General features: G+C 39.8%; 1 protein-coding gene across 6 annotated transcripts in view; it reads right to left on the minus strand.

The window, feature by feature from the left end:
* LOC146647793 (receptor-type tyrosine-protein phosphatase mu) overlaps positions 1–16,558 on the minus strand; it is a 162,636-nt gene that overhangs the window by 104,623 nt on the left and 41,455 nt on the right. For all 6 annotated transcript variants that reach the window (XM_085388656.1, XM_085388655.1, XM_085388654.1 and 3 more), the window contains exons 3-6: positions 7,844–8,118; positions 4,342–4,420; positions 2,071–2,186; positions 489–663 (exon numbers count right to left, since the gene is read on the minus strand). In XM_085388656.1, coding sequence (XP_085244782.1) covers positions 489–663; positions 2,071–2,186; positions 4,342–4,420; positions 7,844–8,118 — 645 coding nt within the window. The remainder of the gene's footprint in view (positions 1–488; positions 664–2,070; positions 2,187–4,341; positions 4,421–7,843; positions 8,119–16,558) is intronic.

Consider the following 16,558-nt stretch of genomic DNA (forward strand, 5'->3'; position numbering starts at 1 on the left):
GGAGAAAAAAATCAGGACCATAAATTCAATTGAGAGCACAGCAAGAAAATTGAGGTGAAGAAATATAGAAGGCCATTACTGGGCTATAGGGCTGTAGGAAAGAGAGGCCTTGCTGGATTTAGTTTCGGACGACTCCATAAATTCATATCAAATGACTGCAGGAGTGAAATATCAGTGAGGTTACTGTAAACCTTGGTGCCTCTTGCCTTTGTGATCTTTTAGGGGGAATTGTGCTCAGTCAAGGACAACCTTTGCAGAGGAAGTATTAAAGTCCTCTGGATAACAAATCAACATAAAAAGCTAGTATTTTTAGTACTGCCTTAGAGGACATTTTCATCTACAAACACGCAGCAGTTCCTGTTTATCTCCCGTTAACTTTGCTGAATGCATGAAGGTCATGCGGATGGAAAACATTCCCGCTTTCTGCCTTGTTTTCACTGAAATAGGTCGGTTTTGCATTTTTACTCTGCTTTGGGACAAATACTCACGTTTTATGGTTAGTTCACCATAATTGGACACTCCAACCCCTTTGTCTGAGTGGACAATGCAGCGGTAGCGGCCCGAGTCGCCCTTGGTTGTGTTCTCCACATCGAAAGTGCCTATGAAGCGGCGGTTGTTCCAAGGTTTAGTGGCTTTCATTGGGGCCTCCCGTCCACCCATGCCCTGTTTGGAACAGAGACAAACGCACAAGTGAACCTCCAAAATGGAAAGGTTTAATAAGCAAAGTGGCCTGACCTTGTGTTTTTTAAAAAAAAACTCTGTTTGAGTGTACTTGTCCCCTGTTCTTGTGCGTGTTTGTTTGTGTCCTATCGTTCCCATTGGTGGTTGATAGTGGGGATACATTTATCACACTGGAATGCACGCGCACACACAAACACAGTGGGCTCTCCCCAGCTGTCACCCCTCACAGCAGGCAGATGGGGGACATTTGTTCATTAGAAATATTTCTTCATTACTGTCATCGGGGGACTTCACTTAATGTTTGTTTTCCAGCTCCTGTGCTAATGAGGACGTGTTTGTTAAAATGATGGAGTACCTGGCAGAGGACCTTTACCCAGCGTCATGCTCCCACTGATCACATGTGTGACAGTGTGCTTAGCAGCAGAGCCAGCAGGGTTATGTCTGCCAGATGCACTACCTTCGCTGTTCAGAACAAGGTCAATTCGAGACTGCTGTGCAGAACAGTTGTGCCAGATATAGTACACAGTATCCACAGAGCCCACGTGTATATAGGTTAAGACAATACTGCAGTGATCTGAAACAACCCTAATCCCCCAACCTCCCAGGTCTCTGGGAATCTGGTGAGCAGGTGAAATCTCAAACAAGGGCAAAACAGAGCAATGTGTGAATGTCTCAGCTTGAAATTGTCAAATGGAGCACAGAATGAATTTTAATGGCTGCAAGAGTTTCCTGAAAGAACGGGTGGCAACCAAGTATCAGTATCTTTGTATGGGCTTTGAAAGTAATGACGGTTCAGTGATAAAAGATCAAAAACAACCAGACTTTAAACCACTGATCCTTTCCTCCATCCGTATTCCCTACATCTTATTCCAAGGTGCAAGTCCAGAAACTTCTTTCTATAATCGTTGTACTACTGTGCCACCCAGAATGAATAATGTGCAACAGTGGTAAATCCTACCGTATCTTCTTTTACAAACATACATACACTCAGTGCTCTGTATGATCCCTATGCTTTTTTTTCCTTATGATTTGTATCCATTTATACTTTTTAAATAGTTTTGACTGTAAATGAGCTCAGTGATTTTTCCAATCTTAAAAAAAAAATAAAAATAAAAATAAAAATAGATGTCAGTGGATATTTGCTTTAACATGATGTTGAAAAGGCTAATTGTCACTGGTTACTGTCCTGATTTCACCTGCTAAGACGTTGAGCTGGAAGTTACTCTAGCTGGGTCACAAAATTTTTATTTCAGTATTTAGCTTGATTGTTTGAAAACTGTCATCTATTAAAGAAAAAAAAAAAGCTTAAACCAGAAGAGCCCGCTAAGTAACAAATATGCATTTCAGAAGTGTAAAAAAAAAAACAAGATAACAACATCTCTTACGTACCTGAAGCCAGAGGCGGAAGTTGTCCCGCTTGCGTCCGTTGACAGTGCAGTGAAAGGACGCAGTCTGTCCGGCATTGACCTCCACACCCTTTATAGTCAGGAAATGAGGAGTATTCACTGTGGGGGGGGAAAAGGCAAACGTTTGTACAATATGCAATATGCAAAATATATTTTGTGGTGATATGAAAAGATCTGAGTTTGACAACTCGGATCTGATTCTGACAACTGGAGTCGAGAGTAGCCACTCTATAGCCACATCTTAACTATGCTACTATCAGATTTTACACTGAGAAAAGCATCCTTGAAAAGCAAACCCCCACCACCACCACCGCACACAGTACGCAACACCCTTAAAGCCCAAGGCTACCATCATTTTGTGAGAAAGATTCACCAAAAATGAGACACAATCTCAAAAAAATGAGTTCAATCTCTCACCTACCAAAAGTCCAATTTCTACTCTCTTTTACTGAATTCTTCCAGTGATTGAGGCGGGTTTTTCTTTTTTTATCAAAAAGCATTATTCTCTCGTCTCCAACTGTGCTCATTATCAGTACGCTCACTGACTGGGATAGTCCACAGAAAGTAACTTATGTAGAACATTTTTGATTAGTATCGCTATTCTGCATAGAAAAATGGGGCATTTCAGTGGAGCGACCTTGATTCGAAACATAACCAAATCTCTAAAGACTTGGCAAAAGCTAATTCTATCACTTTCATCATCAAGACTTTCACTTCTATTTAATATTTTACAACCTTGTCTTTGAACTATACCTCCTTTATAACTTTGTCATGTCAATCCATCCAGCACCACATATATACACATATACACACACACACATATATACATACACACATATACATATATACATACATACATATATATATACATATACATATATATATACACATATACATATATATATACACATATACATATATATACACACATATACATATATATACACATATACATATATACACATATACATACATATACATATACATACATATACATATACATACATATACATATACATACATATACATATACATATACATATATATACATATACATATACATATATATATACATATACATATACATATATACATGTATACATACATATACATACATATACATACACATACATACACACACATACATACACACACATACATACATACACACACACACACACACATACATATATATATATATATTTAAAAAAATAAATAAATAAATAAAATATATTGTCATTGCAAATGTCTTTAATGACGGAAGGAGAGGCAGACCGCCCAGTGGCATAATCACACCTTAGATATTCCACATGGTCATATAAATAGAAAATGAATTGGCTGTGCTCCACTGATGAGTTGCTCTTATCATTCAAGAATACCCAAGTGCCACTAAGTGGATTCATTGATCGACTCGCATTTAAACACAGGCCTCGTCATGAGACCTCATTGATTTACTCAAATACATTTATATGCAACACCTATTTCTATATAAATCCATTTTATTGACATGACATTTGTAGGAATTCAGCTGCTTTCAAATGGTTAGCATGTCATTAGTGCCTGACAATCAGAGCTTGATACTTCAGCTATGAGCAGTAGAGTAAAGCATAAATCAATTGATGAAAACCCTTGTGGTATTGATTTAGATTTTAGAATGTGGAGCGCCATATGGACTAATGCGACTCTCAGCACAGAGAAGAATAGACCTGAAGAATACTGAGGAGGCTTCTTGCTTCTGCTCCCACAGCAGCAGCCTATCCAAAAAGCAGAAGCCGAAAGATTCTAAATATGCGAGTGATTACTCGTTCATTACATCTGTAGTGCACTCTGAAGTGCTTCTGCTTATATTCAGCGAGGGATAGCAGAATTCTGAACAGATGTTGACGAGATACTTTACTGAATATCCTTAAGGGAGGGGGGGAAAAAAAATTGTGGAATCCAAACAAGAAGCAGCATAATGTATGATAGGATTTGTTTCTCATCCCCCTTTTTTGACTATTTCTACCATCTCTCAAAGGATAGATTTAACAGCGCTAGTGACACTTCTGCTTGTCAACTATGTGCTCATAAATCTTAAGGGAGCTAGGAGGAGGGAGACTCGCACTTGGATTGACTGTAGAATATTCTTTGAAGGCCTTTTGTTTGACTGGCAGGCCCTGAATAGAACAGCGACACAGGTATTTGGGAGGGTGTCATGGAAAGGACAATCACTGTTTGATGATATTCTTTTATGGTGACGGAAAAAAGGACTTACTGCACTGGTGGCCCTGGACCACAACGTCTTTGATGGCCAGCAAGCCTCGCTGCCCTGAGGTTACGGCTTCAAACACAATCTGAGGAAGAGAAAGGAGAGTTATAACACCAATGACAAATGACCACATCTTCAAATGACACCTGAGTAAGGCTGTCTGTGCGCATAAAGAAGTCCAGCTCTTGCTAATGCCCCCTGCTCCATAACCGGCCTGCAGCTGGTGACACAGCTGCAGGCCACCGACATTATTTCCTCAGTATGTCACAGCTGATAGGTGTTATGACATGCAAGTGTTAAATTAAGTTTGAGCCTTGACGAAACAGAGTGTGAGGGCTGAGAGTCCGAACATCAGAGCGATGCTTAAAACTCAATTTAGCTAAAGTTCACCCAACGCTTACATGTATCTGATCATTTGATATTAGCCGCCAAGGTAGTGCTGTCACCGTGACAATTTCCACATTACCGATCTTCAGGTTTAGATCACGAAAAGGGACTCTGCAAAGGTGGGCGCCACCCTAAAAGTTTCCCTCTTCTAGTGGAAAAAGGTTGTCTTTAACAGAGAAAACAGTTAAAACCCATCTTGATTTCACTGATTACACTGTAAAGTCATTAGTGTAATTGTATGCTAAATTTATAATGGAGTTAGCTAAAATCAAATTAATATTAACTCCAAGTAGGATACAAATATTAGATGTTTTCATCATTATTAGTAAGATATTCCACTATTTGTTTTACTCTTTAACCTGCACAGCTAACACAATAGCTTGGTGACACACTATAGCATTTCCCTTACCAGGAAGTTGCTGCATGTAAATTCTTAGTACAAACTACTCTAACCCATTTGTATTTGACAGTTTGTGCAAGGCAGTGACTCCAAGCTAAGATTTGAAGTAGGCAGCTGGTAGTCTTAAGTTTCCTTGGATGTTAAATTTACAGAAGTTGCCACAAGAATTGGATTACATAAAAAAAGAAATGTGAGCAAATCATCACTTCAGTGCAAAATTAAAGTGTCATCTCTTACACGAGGAGGGACAGTTGCCTGTAACATTTGCTGTGTGGTGAGTGTTATTTAGTTGACAAGTTTCCATCTCTGACAAGACAAACTTGAAAAACAAGTGCAACTGTGCTGTGTGGGACTAGAGTAACCCTATTTTAAGGGTCAAGAGCTCCTGCAAAACAAATGGTCCAAAGCCCTGTCGGAGGGTGCGTCCTTGCAGAATGTCAGAGTTATGCACTCGATGGTCTGCAGCGTGATAAAAAGGGAAACAGAATGCCAGTCCCTTCCCAAACTCAGGGTGTGGTGCAGAGACCCATTACACCACATGTGCTACAGCTACACATGTTTGGCGTGCCACGATTCCCTAAATACAAGCTTGAATCTTCCGGTGAAACTCATACATTACTGGTCGTGTTCAATGTGTGGCGTCACCCAGAAACTTATGTCCTGCTACTGCCACACACATTTATCTCTGAGATTCTCTTTGTAGCCTAGGAATGTGAAGGCGGAGATAGTTACCATTGTCATCTGGGAGGCAGGATGCCTTCAGATAAGGCTGTCTAATTATAAATTTCTTTTTTTGTCTCATGAAATATGAAAGTGAGTGTCTTGGGTGCCAATTATGGCCTCATTACAGACTAATTTAAAGGAAATTAAAAGGCCAACCACTCTATATATCGCCACCAGACAAATGAACTGGCCCCCACACTCTAATTGAAATCCTTTGTTTGTGCAACAGACATCAGTCAGGCTGCCTAATAGCTGTGATATAATTGATTCCAACATCAATAATAGTGCAGTGCATAATTGGGCCTGACCCACAGAGTGAAAATGTTCGCATGGGACGAAGCTGTTGATATCACAGGAAAGTTCACCATTCTCATTTGTCAGACGTACAGACAGTGAACCCAGCGTTCAATGCCTACATCGCCACATGGGTTATCCCTAAGGGGCTTGGCTAAGTACAGCATTACAGCAGAATTGATTAGCTCTGCCGTGGACTCTGCTGTATTAAAAATCAAGATAGATAACCACATTTCTGTTTTTCACTCCTTTTTTTTTTTTAGGGTAAACCATAGGTTTTTATCTTATGCACAAAGTATTTAAATAGCACACACATGACAGTCATAGCTTCCAGATTAGTGAAAATTATATTGTTTTGCACAATGATCAGCAGTTCTGGAAATAAATGACAATGTCAATTAAAGATTTAGGGATAGCCTGACAGGAGTAATTATCAAAAGCTGAAATGCTCAAGCCTTACTGGTAATTAAAAAATAATTTCCAAGTATCAGGTGGCTTCCCTTTGACAATTGCGTAGGTTACCATGCAATTAAAGATACCTATAATTAGCACCATGTTGTTAATTAGTGACAACTTGAAGCACTGGTCTCCTTTCTTGACTGTTGCTGAGTTCATTAGCATCCTCACATTTGACCATGTTGTCAGTCTTGGAACAATTACAAACAAAGCTGGGTTTAAAGGCAACAGATGCTGGAAATTTCCCTCGACACACTGGTAAACAAAATGAGTAATCTCGGGTCTAACCACTCACCTTAGATGCAGAAATTTATTGAAACGTAACCACGCATGTCAAAGGGTTCAGCTGTCACTGAAATTGCAATTCGTTTGTCAGAAAGAAGCAGCAGTTAATGTCAAAGTGTCTGAACTTTCTGAAGCTCTAACTTGGTACTTAAAAAGGTCTGCAAGCAGAGTAAATGCAAACACAACAAGCTGTGCTTCTGAGGCAGACTCTTTTAGTCTTTACATGTCTTGAGCCAAACTGAAAACATTTAACCAGGCAGGCTTTGCTTTATTATGTCACAAAAGTCAAAATCTTGCCAACAGTGAACAGTGACTATTACTGGTAATAGCAGCACATTCTGTTCTGCTCAACTGTTGCCTTTCCCCTGTTCTTTCGTTTCTCCGTGTGCCTCTCATTAAACCTTCTATACTGCATGCAGCAGTGAGAAGCCCAGCGGTGTCCCTTGTTAACTAAGTTATCAGTGTGGCTACAATGAGCAAGCAGGAGGACTCCCTCTGCTCCACTGTGGACTAGCTCTGCCAGGCCATAATAAAATAATTCACCAAGAGACCATCTCCCATTGGGAGGTTAAGGGGTCTCTCTGCATCAATTAACATGTGGTGGACTCGTGGAACAAGCCTGGTGAAGACTAATAGCCAGGCAAGTGTGAAATCACCTTGCCCCGGCCAGCAGTCATGTGCATTGGTAAGTGAAAATGAGTTTTCAGAATTGGAAAAAGAGAGCAGGCTCAGATGGAACAGAGAGAGAACAGATTACCATGGATACCGAGCTAGCCGCTGAAATCAATAATCTTAGGTGTTTTGAATGAGCTTTTGTGCAATTGTTTAGACCATCTCAAATAATGGTTTGTCCTGCTCCACCCAGAAAAAGGGCATTAATTACTTTGGCTTAACTACAAAGGCTCCTTACAATGAGAAACCTAGTTTTGCAACGATGACTTGCTTTCAACCGCATGTCCTCACCTGGTAGAAGTTGGGCCAGTAGGTGCTGATAGCCAACTCCACCTGTCCCCAGGAGCGAGAGGCTGGACCCGACACGTTCCAAACAGGCATCCCCATCGGACTATTGTTTTCTTTAATATAGACATTTAAGTGGCCGGGATGGCTGTTGTCTCTGCCTCCTATATAGTAGTGGAAGATGACACAGTGTGTGTCGTTCTCCTTCAGCTGGGGTGTCAGCAGCAGGGCCTTCTGTCCTGCGAAGCGTCCTGATGTGTTCACCATCATAAAGGTTGACCCTGCAACATGAGCAAGTAGTGTAATCATGGGTTAAGAAGGTTTTTATACAAAATACCAGTAGAAACTCGGTCAATTAATTTTTTTTTTTTTTTTGTTACACAATCCTAGCCTATAGTCATGTAAAAAGGGGTACAAAGTCAATCTCTGTAAATGCTGCAGTACTAACTTAAATAACTTAATATAAATTATTTATTTAATCTAAGATTAGGGAGACGTTACTGTGAGAATTTTTGAGCAATCCAATTTTAGTCACATAGCTACAAGTCACAATAGTCACCTCGAGGTGCTTTATAGTGTAAGGTAAACACCCTACAATGATGCTAATAATATATAATGATTGTTATATATTATTAGCATAGAAGATGTAACTAATTAAAGGTCATGAATAAGCTGCAGAATATAGAGAGCAAGCATAATAACTTATTTAAAGTAGTGTATAAGTTAAAAAGTAAAGAAAGGTTAAACTAGCTCACTAACAGAGTTAAGAGTTAAGCTAATGTGTTTTCCAAAACTATGCAGAAGCATTTGACATTAATCAAAAGTATGGATAAACAAATAGAATTGTTTAGGTAAACAGTTGAAATAGCCATGTAGAATTAGAAGCTAGAAATTATTGGGTAAAAGTAAAGGTAGCATTTAAAACCATTAGCTAATGGTAAACAACTAAAAGTGATCACTAGAAAATGAATAAGGCGTTTAGCATCCCAGGGCTTTGGATGTGGCATGGTTATTGACAAGCTGAACAGAATATTTCACAACACACAAAAAACAACCATCACTAGGGTTTTACAGAGAATGGTCTGGAAAAAATAAAATCTAGGGAGCAGCAGTTTTCTTGAATACAGTGTATTTAGGTACACTTGATTGAGCGGCTTGTAATGTCTTTCAACTGAAATGTAATGATAAATTCCAAAAGTAATTGGAAAAGTCTTTTTTTAATAATACTTGTGATATATCATCATTAGCCAAAAAAATCTGGTCTGTTTCTTTGGTCCAAAGTCAAACAAAGCAACAACTAATGGATGTACTAGAAAAACATTTTATGTAGCCCTTAATTATTAATCCTGTTACGCATTAAGTCAGATTTCTACTGCATATAATGTTCACAAAGTCTAAGAATGAAGACAGCATCAGACCAGTGTCTGATTTCTTGGTGTGCGCTTTGCGTAACAAATGGCATAATAATAATTTCCTCTGAAGTTTTCATTTGACAGCCACGCTACATGTAAGAGGTGCTTCGTAAGGCTTGGGACGATGTTGCAGCAGATTTGATCGACTAATTAAGTCCCTGTTAATTGTGTGACAACACAACTTGGAGCTGTTGGTGTGCGTAGTTATAAACAAAACAAAGCTTTCCAAGACAATAAAACTAAAACTAGCAATCGGATCATGAGCTGCAGCAGTCACTGCAGTTAATAAATGAAATGAAAGGAACAATCTTATAAAGGGACGTAGAGAACAGATAAATGGCTGCTTTGAGTGCTTTCCTATTAGCAGCGACAATTTTAGCGTGTGACCTTTGATGAGAAAATGCTCTCATCTTTAGATTGATAGAAACACTCTTATAATTACCATTCATCAAAATACAAAGACATAGAAAGACCAATCCCGAAAAAATACTGGATGTTTGACAGGAATGTTTTTCCTCAATGACAGAGAGACGGGAAATGATGAGAAATCAATAAACTGAAATCTATTTGCCAAGAAAGCCCCATTTAGATTTTATCACTTTGGTTCAATATCAAAGGTTAATCTAATTCTCTACCCTCTTGCCAATAAAACACAAGTGAGAATTATTATATTGGCAAACTTTCAAGGAGATGCAGAACACATTCTATTTGTCATCATCTTATTTAGCTTGGCTTGGTAATGAGATTGCACAAATCGTAACAGCATTTGAGACACAGCCAAAAGAAAGCATCAGTTTATGTTAAAATCCATTTTTGGGTAGTGTGCTAATGACTCGAAGGCACATTTTGCTTCGAGGAGAGACAAACAACCTGTAAGCAAAACGCTTGCTGTATGCAAGGCAGAGCTGTGGTGAATGCGATTCTTCGTCATTAAATTTAACATGTGGGGATCTGCTCAGATATGATGTTAAAAAAGGGTGAATAATGTCAAACTAAATCAGCAGGGATGGCCCCCCGAGTGTGTCAGCCTAACAGCCTCTCACAAAACCCTATTTGTTCCATCGATGACTCGAGCTTGCCCACTCGTCTTGTTGTGCTGCACTTGTAACGCTCACCAATTCCATCTGTCTCCAGCTTCAGATAATGAGTGGGGGTTCTGTCATGTTTACACAATGAAACAAGAGGAGAGGGAGCAGAAGAGGAGGAGGAGGAGCAGTGAGTTGTGATGACACCAAGTCAGACTGATCAGCTTTGTGTGTCGTCAGGTGCAGGCAGTTGTTGTTTTAAATGATCTTAACATGTTTGCCGCATGTTGGTGGGTGGGTGGGGGAGGGGTCTATATCATTAATTCATCTACCACAAATAAATGAACTGTAAAAATAAACCAGTGAAACAATACAGTGCTATGATGTGCACGTGCTAGTGTTCCCATTTAACAATGAATACAGAAAATGCTGATTCTGTTTGACCCAGAAAATGTACTGCATTTGAAAAATAACAAGTGTTTTGGTACTGGTAAGGTTCAGTTTTTGGTTGTTAGTATTTCTGTCAGGTAGGCTAAAGAGTTTTAGCACTATGAAACTTGAGCTACAGTAAATAATTTAGAAAGTGTGAGTGTACTTGCAGATACACATTATTGTCAAAAATATTTACCCATCCATCCAAATCACTGAATTTAGGAGTTCCAGTCACTTTCATGGCCACAGGTGTGTAAAATCAAGCACATAGGCGGGCATATGTTTTCTGGATTGGTCGCCATCAGGAGCGAATTCCAGTGTTGTACTGTGATAGGATGCCACTTGTTCAACAACTCCAGTCATGAAATTTCCTCGCTACTCATTAGCGGTATTATAACAAAGGGTTGGATCCAGTAGTCTAGAGCAAGCCGGCGCAGGACTCTAGAGCAGTGGAGTGACGAATCACGCTTCTCCATCTATAAGAGCAGTCCCCAACCTTTTTTGCACCAAGGACCAGTTTACGGCCGACAATGTTTTCACAGACAGGCCTTTAAGGTGTCGCCGACAACAAATTTTTAAAAAAAAGATTTATTCATAACACTGGGAAAACACCCGGGGAAGCAGAGTTTACGATTTAAAAAAAAAAAAAAAAAAAAAGATAAAAACCGCTAAAAACCCTGAAAACCATAAATTTCACACCCGAGCTTCAACTCTCGCAGCGCGGTAGCAAACTACTCATGGACCGGTACCAATCCATGGCCCAGGGGTTGGCGACTGCTGAGAAATTTGATAGATGACTCTGGGTTTGGGAACAGTTTGGGGAAGGCCCCATTCTGTTAAAACATTGATTGCACACCAGTGCACAAAGGTCCAGAAAGACAGGGATGAGCGAGTTTGGTGTGGAAGAGTCCTGGTTTCAACCTGATAGAAGATCTTTGGGATGAATTTGAGCAGACACTGTGAGCCGGGCGTTCTCATCCAACACCAGTGTCTGATGTCATAAACGTGCTTCTGGAAGAATGATCAAAAATTTCCCCAAATCACACTCCTTAGCCTTGTGGAAATCTTTCCCAGAGGAGTTGGAGCCTTTTATAGATGCAAATAGTAGGCTGACATCATGTTAAACACTATGGATTAAGAATGGGTTGTGTGAATACTTTTGGAAATAAAGTGTAGCTTAAAGAAAAAAAAAACAAAAAAACTTGTGATCGTGTCTTTCCTATGTTAGGTGTAGATTTTCCTGCACAGCATGATCACCCTGTTTTGACCCCCTACTGTGAACAGCATGCTGCTATGTTTTTTCCAGAGCTTTTAATGTATTATTCACTTTTAGTTTATCTGTAATTCAAGTGTTGAGGGTGATTATTTCTGGGGCTAAGCAAAAAGTTGTCTAAAGTACAAGAAGGAGGGCAGGAGATAAGTCGACTTTGAGACACTTTTTTCCCCCAGCCTCTCAAACAACAATCAGGTGCCTCTACAAAAGGGCTGCAAGGTCTCTTTAATAACAACCAGCCTGCTCAGGTGCCCACAACATTTTTTCTTTGAGGCATCAGCAACCGGTGTCATGCGAACCAGCACTAATAATCAGTTGATGAATTGTTCAGTTGTAGCTCATGTTCCAAAGACAAAAGATCCTGGCACCAGTGCTTTTCTCTATGATTAAAACAGACTTTCCTATTCATTTCAAACAGCCACGTTGTGACAGTGTTGCACTGGAGGATTTATGCACTGCACTTCTCTTTGTTAGTAATTAAAGAAGAAAATATCTGATCCCTCAAGCAGCATTTCTTTACTAGTTCATGAAATATTAATATTAATGGGCGCCACGTGTAAGAACTCACTTCTTGTTTAATTATGCTTAATACAGTAGCCGTAAATATCAAAGTGATAGTAATATAAATGCATATGATGAAATGTCTTCCTCACCATTATCCGGGATACAGAACTGTAGCCATGAGGCTGTGCAATGTCTGTTACCAAATTTGAGACCCACAAATTGTGTAGATTTGAGCCAGTGAACCCAAACACAAGGAGAAAACGTGTCCCTTTCCTCATTACTGACCGCCAGGCAATGTAAAGATACTGTATTTCGAGTGACAGCGTGCCACTTCTTTGTACTGCCATTGTCAACGTCTCAGAGTTGAAGAAGATGACAGGAGAACACTGATTGTCATTTGAGCTTAATGACCACATACTCTGCAGGACCTGCTGCACCATGACAAGATAATTAGCCAGTAAGCCAGTAAGAGCAAATTATAATGACACAGCGCTAGTGCTGTGCTAATGTGCTAGTGATGCACAAGGGTGTTTTCGCTCTCTCTCCCTTTCTTTCTCCATCTCTAGTACCTTAACAATGGTGTGTTCAGGACCAATTAAAAAAAGGAGAGGGCTCTCGGCACACTAAGCCCATCTCTGTAACTCTGTAAAGGCCAGGGCTCGCCTATTGTCTAAGGTATTCAGAGGAACAGATTTATTATTATTCCAATGTAGGCCACCTTCACCTTCCATTACAATGATGGCTGTACGTGGAGAACATGGAGACTGGTGTGAAAAATGAATGAGAAGGAGATGAAGTGTTCCTGCTGCAGATGCCACATATATTCATGTTGCTGTTCCTTGGAAATGAAGGACACACTGCTGAAATTGAAATGTGTGACTTTCATTATTCTGGAATATTTTGAACATTTATTAACAAGGACACTGACTGAATAGAGGCTGCTGCATTTAAAAACATACATCACACAATGCATCTCATACATATTCTAACATTGATTATGAGACAATTTGTTGGTAGAGGCCATTAATTAGAAGGTGTCACGAAAATCGTTCAGAATCGGTTGGGGCTCGATCGATCTCTTTGACCAGTTTCCATAGATTTCTCTCATTAGTCAGTTGTCTGTTTTGATTAAGGACATTAAGAACTTTTTAATTGGCTCCTTTAAATCACTTAGTTCATGGGTTATTTTCTCTGAGAGTGAAACAAAAAGCGGAAAACATTGGGTAGCTGGTCAGTGAAGTTCTATGCAATCTAATACATGATTTCTACTGGAGTACAGGCTTTTCCAGCGAGTGTAAACTCACAAATGCTCAAGTTCAGCTGGACATTAAGTAATCCCAAATAACAGACTTAGTGGTTTAATGGCATTATGAGCCATACAGAGAGAACCATGGACATACTCCAGGGAAGGCTTCCATTAGTTTAATCCTTTGCCCTGACAGCACCCTCAGCTGGCAGAGCAGTTAGGAGTTGGCCACAGCTCACGTCCATCCATAAAAGTTCCTTCTGCTAGGAGAAGGGCCTAATAATAAATAAAGAAAATGTTTGAATAGTTCAATTTAATAGTAATGTATGCATAGACTAGACTACAGAATTATTACAGAGTATTTGCTCTTATGGAAAGCCCCAAAAGATGAATTTCCTTAATTTTTGTGGGAACAACAAACTATCCAAGACACAGAACAATGCAAAGTGTAGACAGAACCCAAGACAACTGCTGGAATGGCTGTTTTACTTTAAGAAGGGATTTTTTTTCTTAAAAAGAAAGGAAAGTCTTTTTTTATGCCGTCCGATATAAATTAGTTCTCACAAATACGCTACTGTCTAATTCTAATCATCAAAGTCTATAGGTTGATGGTATTGAGATTAATTATGAGTTGAGTAACGGTTTGAGCAGGCGATATAATTTGCAATAATGAGTAGTGCTCATTATTTCTCTTCCATTCAGGTCCTGAACCCTGTGAAAATCATTATGTGGGGGAAATCAGAATGAAGGGGCGCTCTTTAAACCCAAACCCTCCAGGTCTCATTTGCTAATAAAATTCACAGAGGTCACCACCGCAGAAAAGAACGGCGGCCGCTTTGGAAATGTCAATGAAGACAGGGCTATTCTCACTGTCTGCTACCAATCAAAAATGCTCTCGCTGTGAGGGTTAGGCTGTTAATGTGAACAGCCGTGGCCTCCACTCAATTTTCCAGAACTTTCCCTGTGTCCTTTGAAACATGAAAGGAGCCTGATAAAATAACAGAATAAGTTTGGGCTCTCCATATGAAGACCTGGCAGGTCTCTTTGACGGAGTCAAACCGATTCACCCAGAATCATCCATCATGCGGAACACGTTTCAGCCCCGTCACTTTAGTCAGGTGGAACAACTGACCCTTATTATGTTCCCTGGCAGCATCTTTTGTTGCTGCATGCCAATCAAAAATAATTCTTATTGGCTTAATATATCGTCTTAAAATGCAGTACGCTCGATTGCCAATCCATTCCAGGAAATGGGTCATGTAATGGGCCCCATTTGCCTGTTACAAACCCATTCCACAACAGAAACTTTACACATGACTCGCCTATAATTAGCCTTAATTGTTCACGTTATGATCACTTAGGATACAGAAAAGATACATGTAAATATGTCCTCCATCATGATTTCTTAACCTTGTTCATCCAAATCGGTAATTTGCTGAGACCACAAGACACTTCTTCACCCCACAAACATGCTAAATTGAAAATGCTAGTCTCTCATGCCTGGGAATTAATTCACAAATTGATCAGACTTTCTGCTCTGTTCCCTAATCATAATGGCGCTTCTCCTTAAGCTTAACCTAACCTTGCCATTGGTGGTGTGCAAGGTGTGATTTTCACACATAGTTGCGAAAGGCTCAAAAGCAACTGGCTTATGTTCACAATATGATGCCCCTCCCTTCACAACAGCAAATCCCATCTTTTGCTGATGTGATTTAAATTCTGATTAAATTTCTGATGCCCTTCAGTCAGCGGGTGTTCTCACTGCTCATAATTTAAGTGCTTAGCCTTTTTTTCCCCCCCTCTTTCATTTGGACAGCACATTCGGCACAACAACCAACACTTGTTTTCCAGGTAAGACGGAGGGTCAGTTCATTACCTCCTTATTGCAATGTGATCAGGAAGGTGAAGACTTTGCCATTTAAAAACATCTGCCTTTATCTATATGCAATAGGCAAACTCTTCCGTGTTTAAGAGTAAGCTGTATTGCTTGAAATTGTCACCCTGTGAAGCACCTCATTCTGCCAATCCTTCGCCATTGTCCAGGTGTCATTATCAACCAAGGATGTGCTATCAAAATAAAGACCCTGTGCAACAGTGAGACAAAAAATTTTTTTTTAATTTTTCTCCGCAACATATTTAGAGCAGATGTTAAGAATAACACAATAAGTCATTTAGCTGGAGCTCCATGTGCAATTGTTCCTAGTAGAATACAAAAACCCTAATTAATCTCAGTTAGAGGCCCTTCTTTCTCTTCCTCTTGCTATTATTCCCCAGAACGAGTCTCAGGGGAGAAACAGAGCAGCAGCCTAGTACTGGCAGCATCCAGGACACCAGCGGAGAAGACACAGTCTCGAACTAGCTAAGATTTACAAACCCCACCCCCCCACAAAAAACAAACAAAAACAAAACAAAAAAAAAACAACAGCTTAATAGAATCTGGACATCCTACCAGAAACTTCCACAGCTTCAGTCATTCCTCCCAGAGAGGGGGAAAAAAAAAAAAAAAAAAAAAAAATCACAAGTGTCTTTTATTCAAGTGCAACTATTGTCTTTAAAGATTCTGTTCAAGCCAATTCAAGCCCAAATATGACCGAAGTGTATCCAATTCTCCAAAGCTGAATGAGAACTCTGTGAGATTATTTTATTTATGTATTTATTTTTAATTGCTCAGGACAGATGAGGCTTATTGTAATAGCAGGGCAGACTGTGGCAGTTGTGACGGGGGTTCAGCCACTGGCCTTGGGAGAGGAACACACTGAGGATTGCCCAAGCAGACATACAGAGCCTCAAAACTGGGCTGAACCATACTAAAAGGAGCCAAGGCATGCA

Source organism: Rhamphochromis longiceps, linkage group LG18 (assembly GCF_057381845.1).
Source record: "Rhamphochromis longiceps isolate RC_006_pf linkage group LG18, R_longiceps_female_GT1.1, whole genome shotgun sequence".
Lineage (NCBI taxonomy): Eukaryota > Metazoa > Chordata > Actinopteri > Cichliformes > Cichlidae > Rhamphochromis > Rhamphochromis longiceps.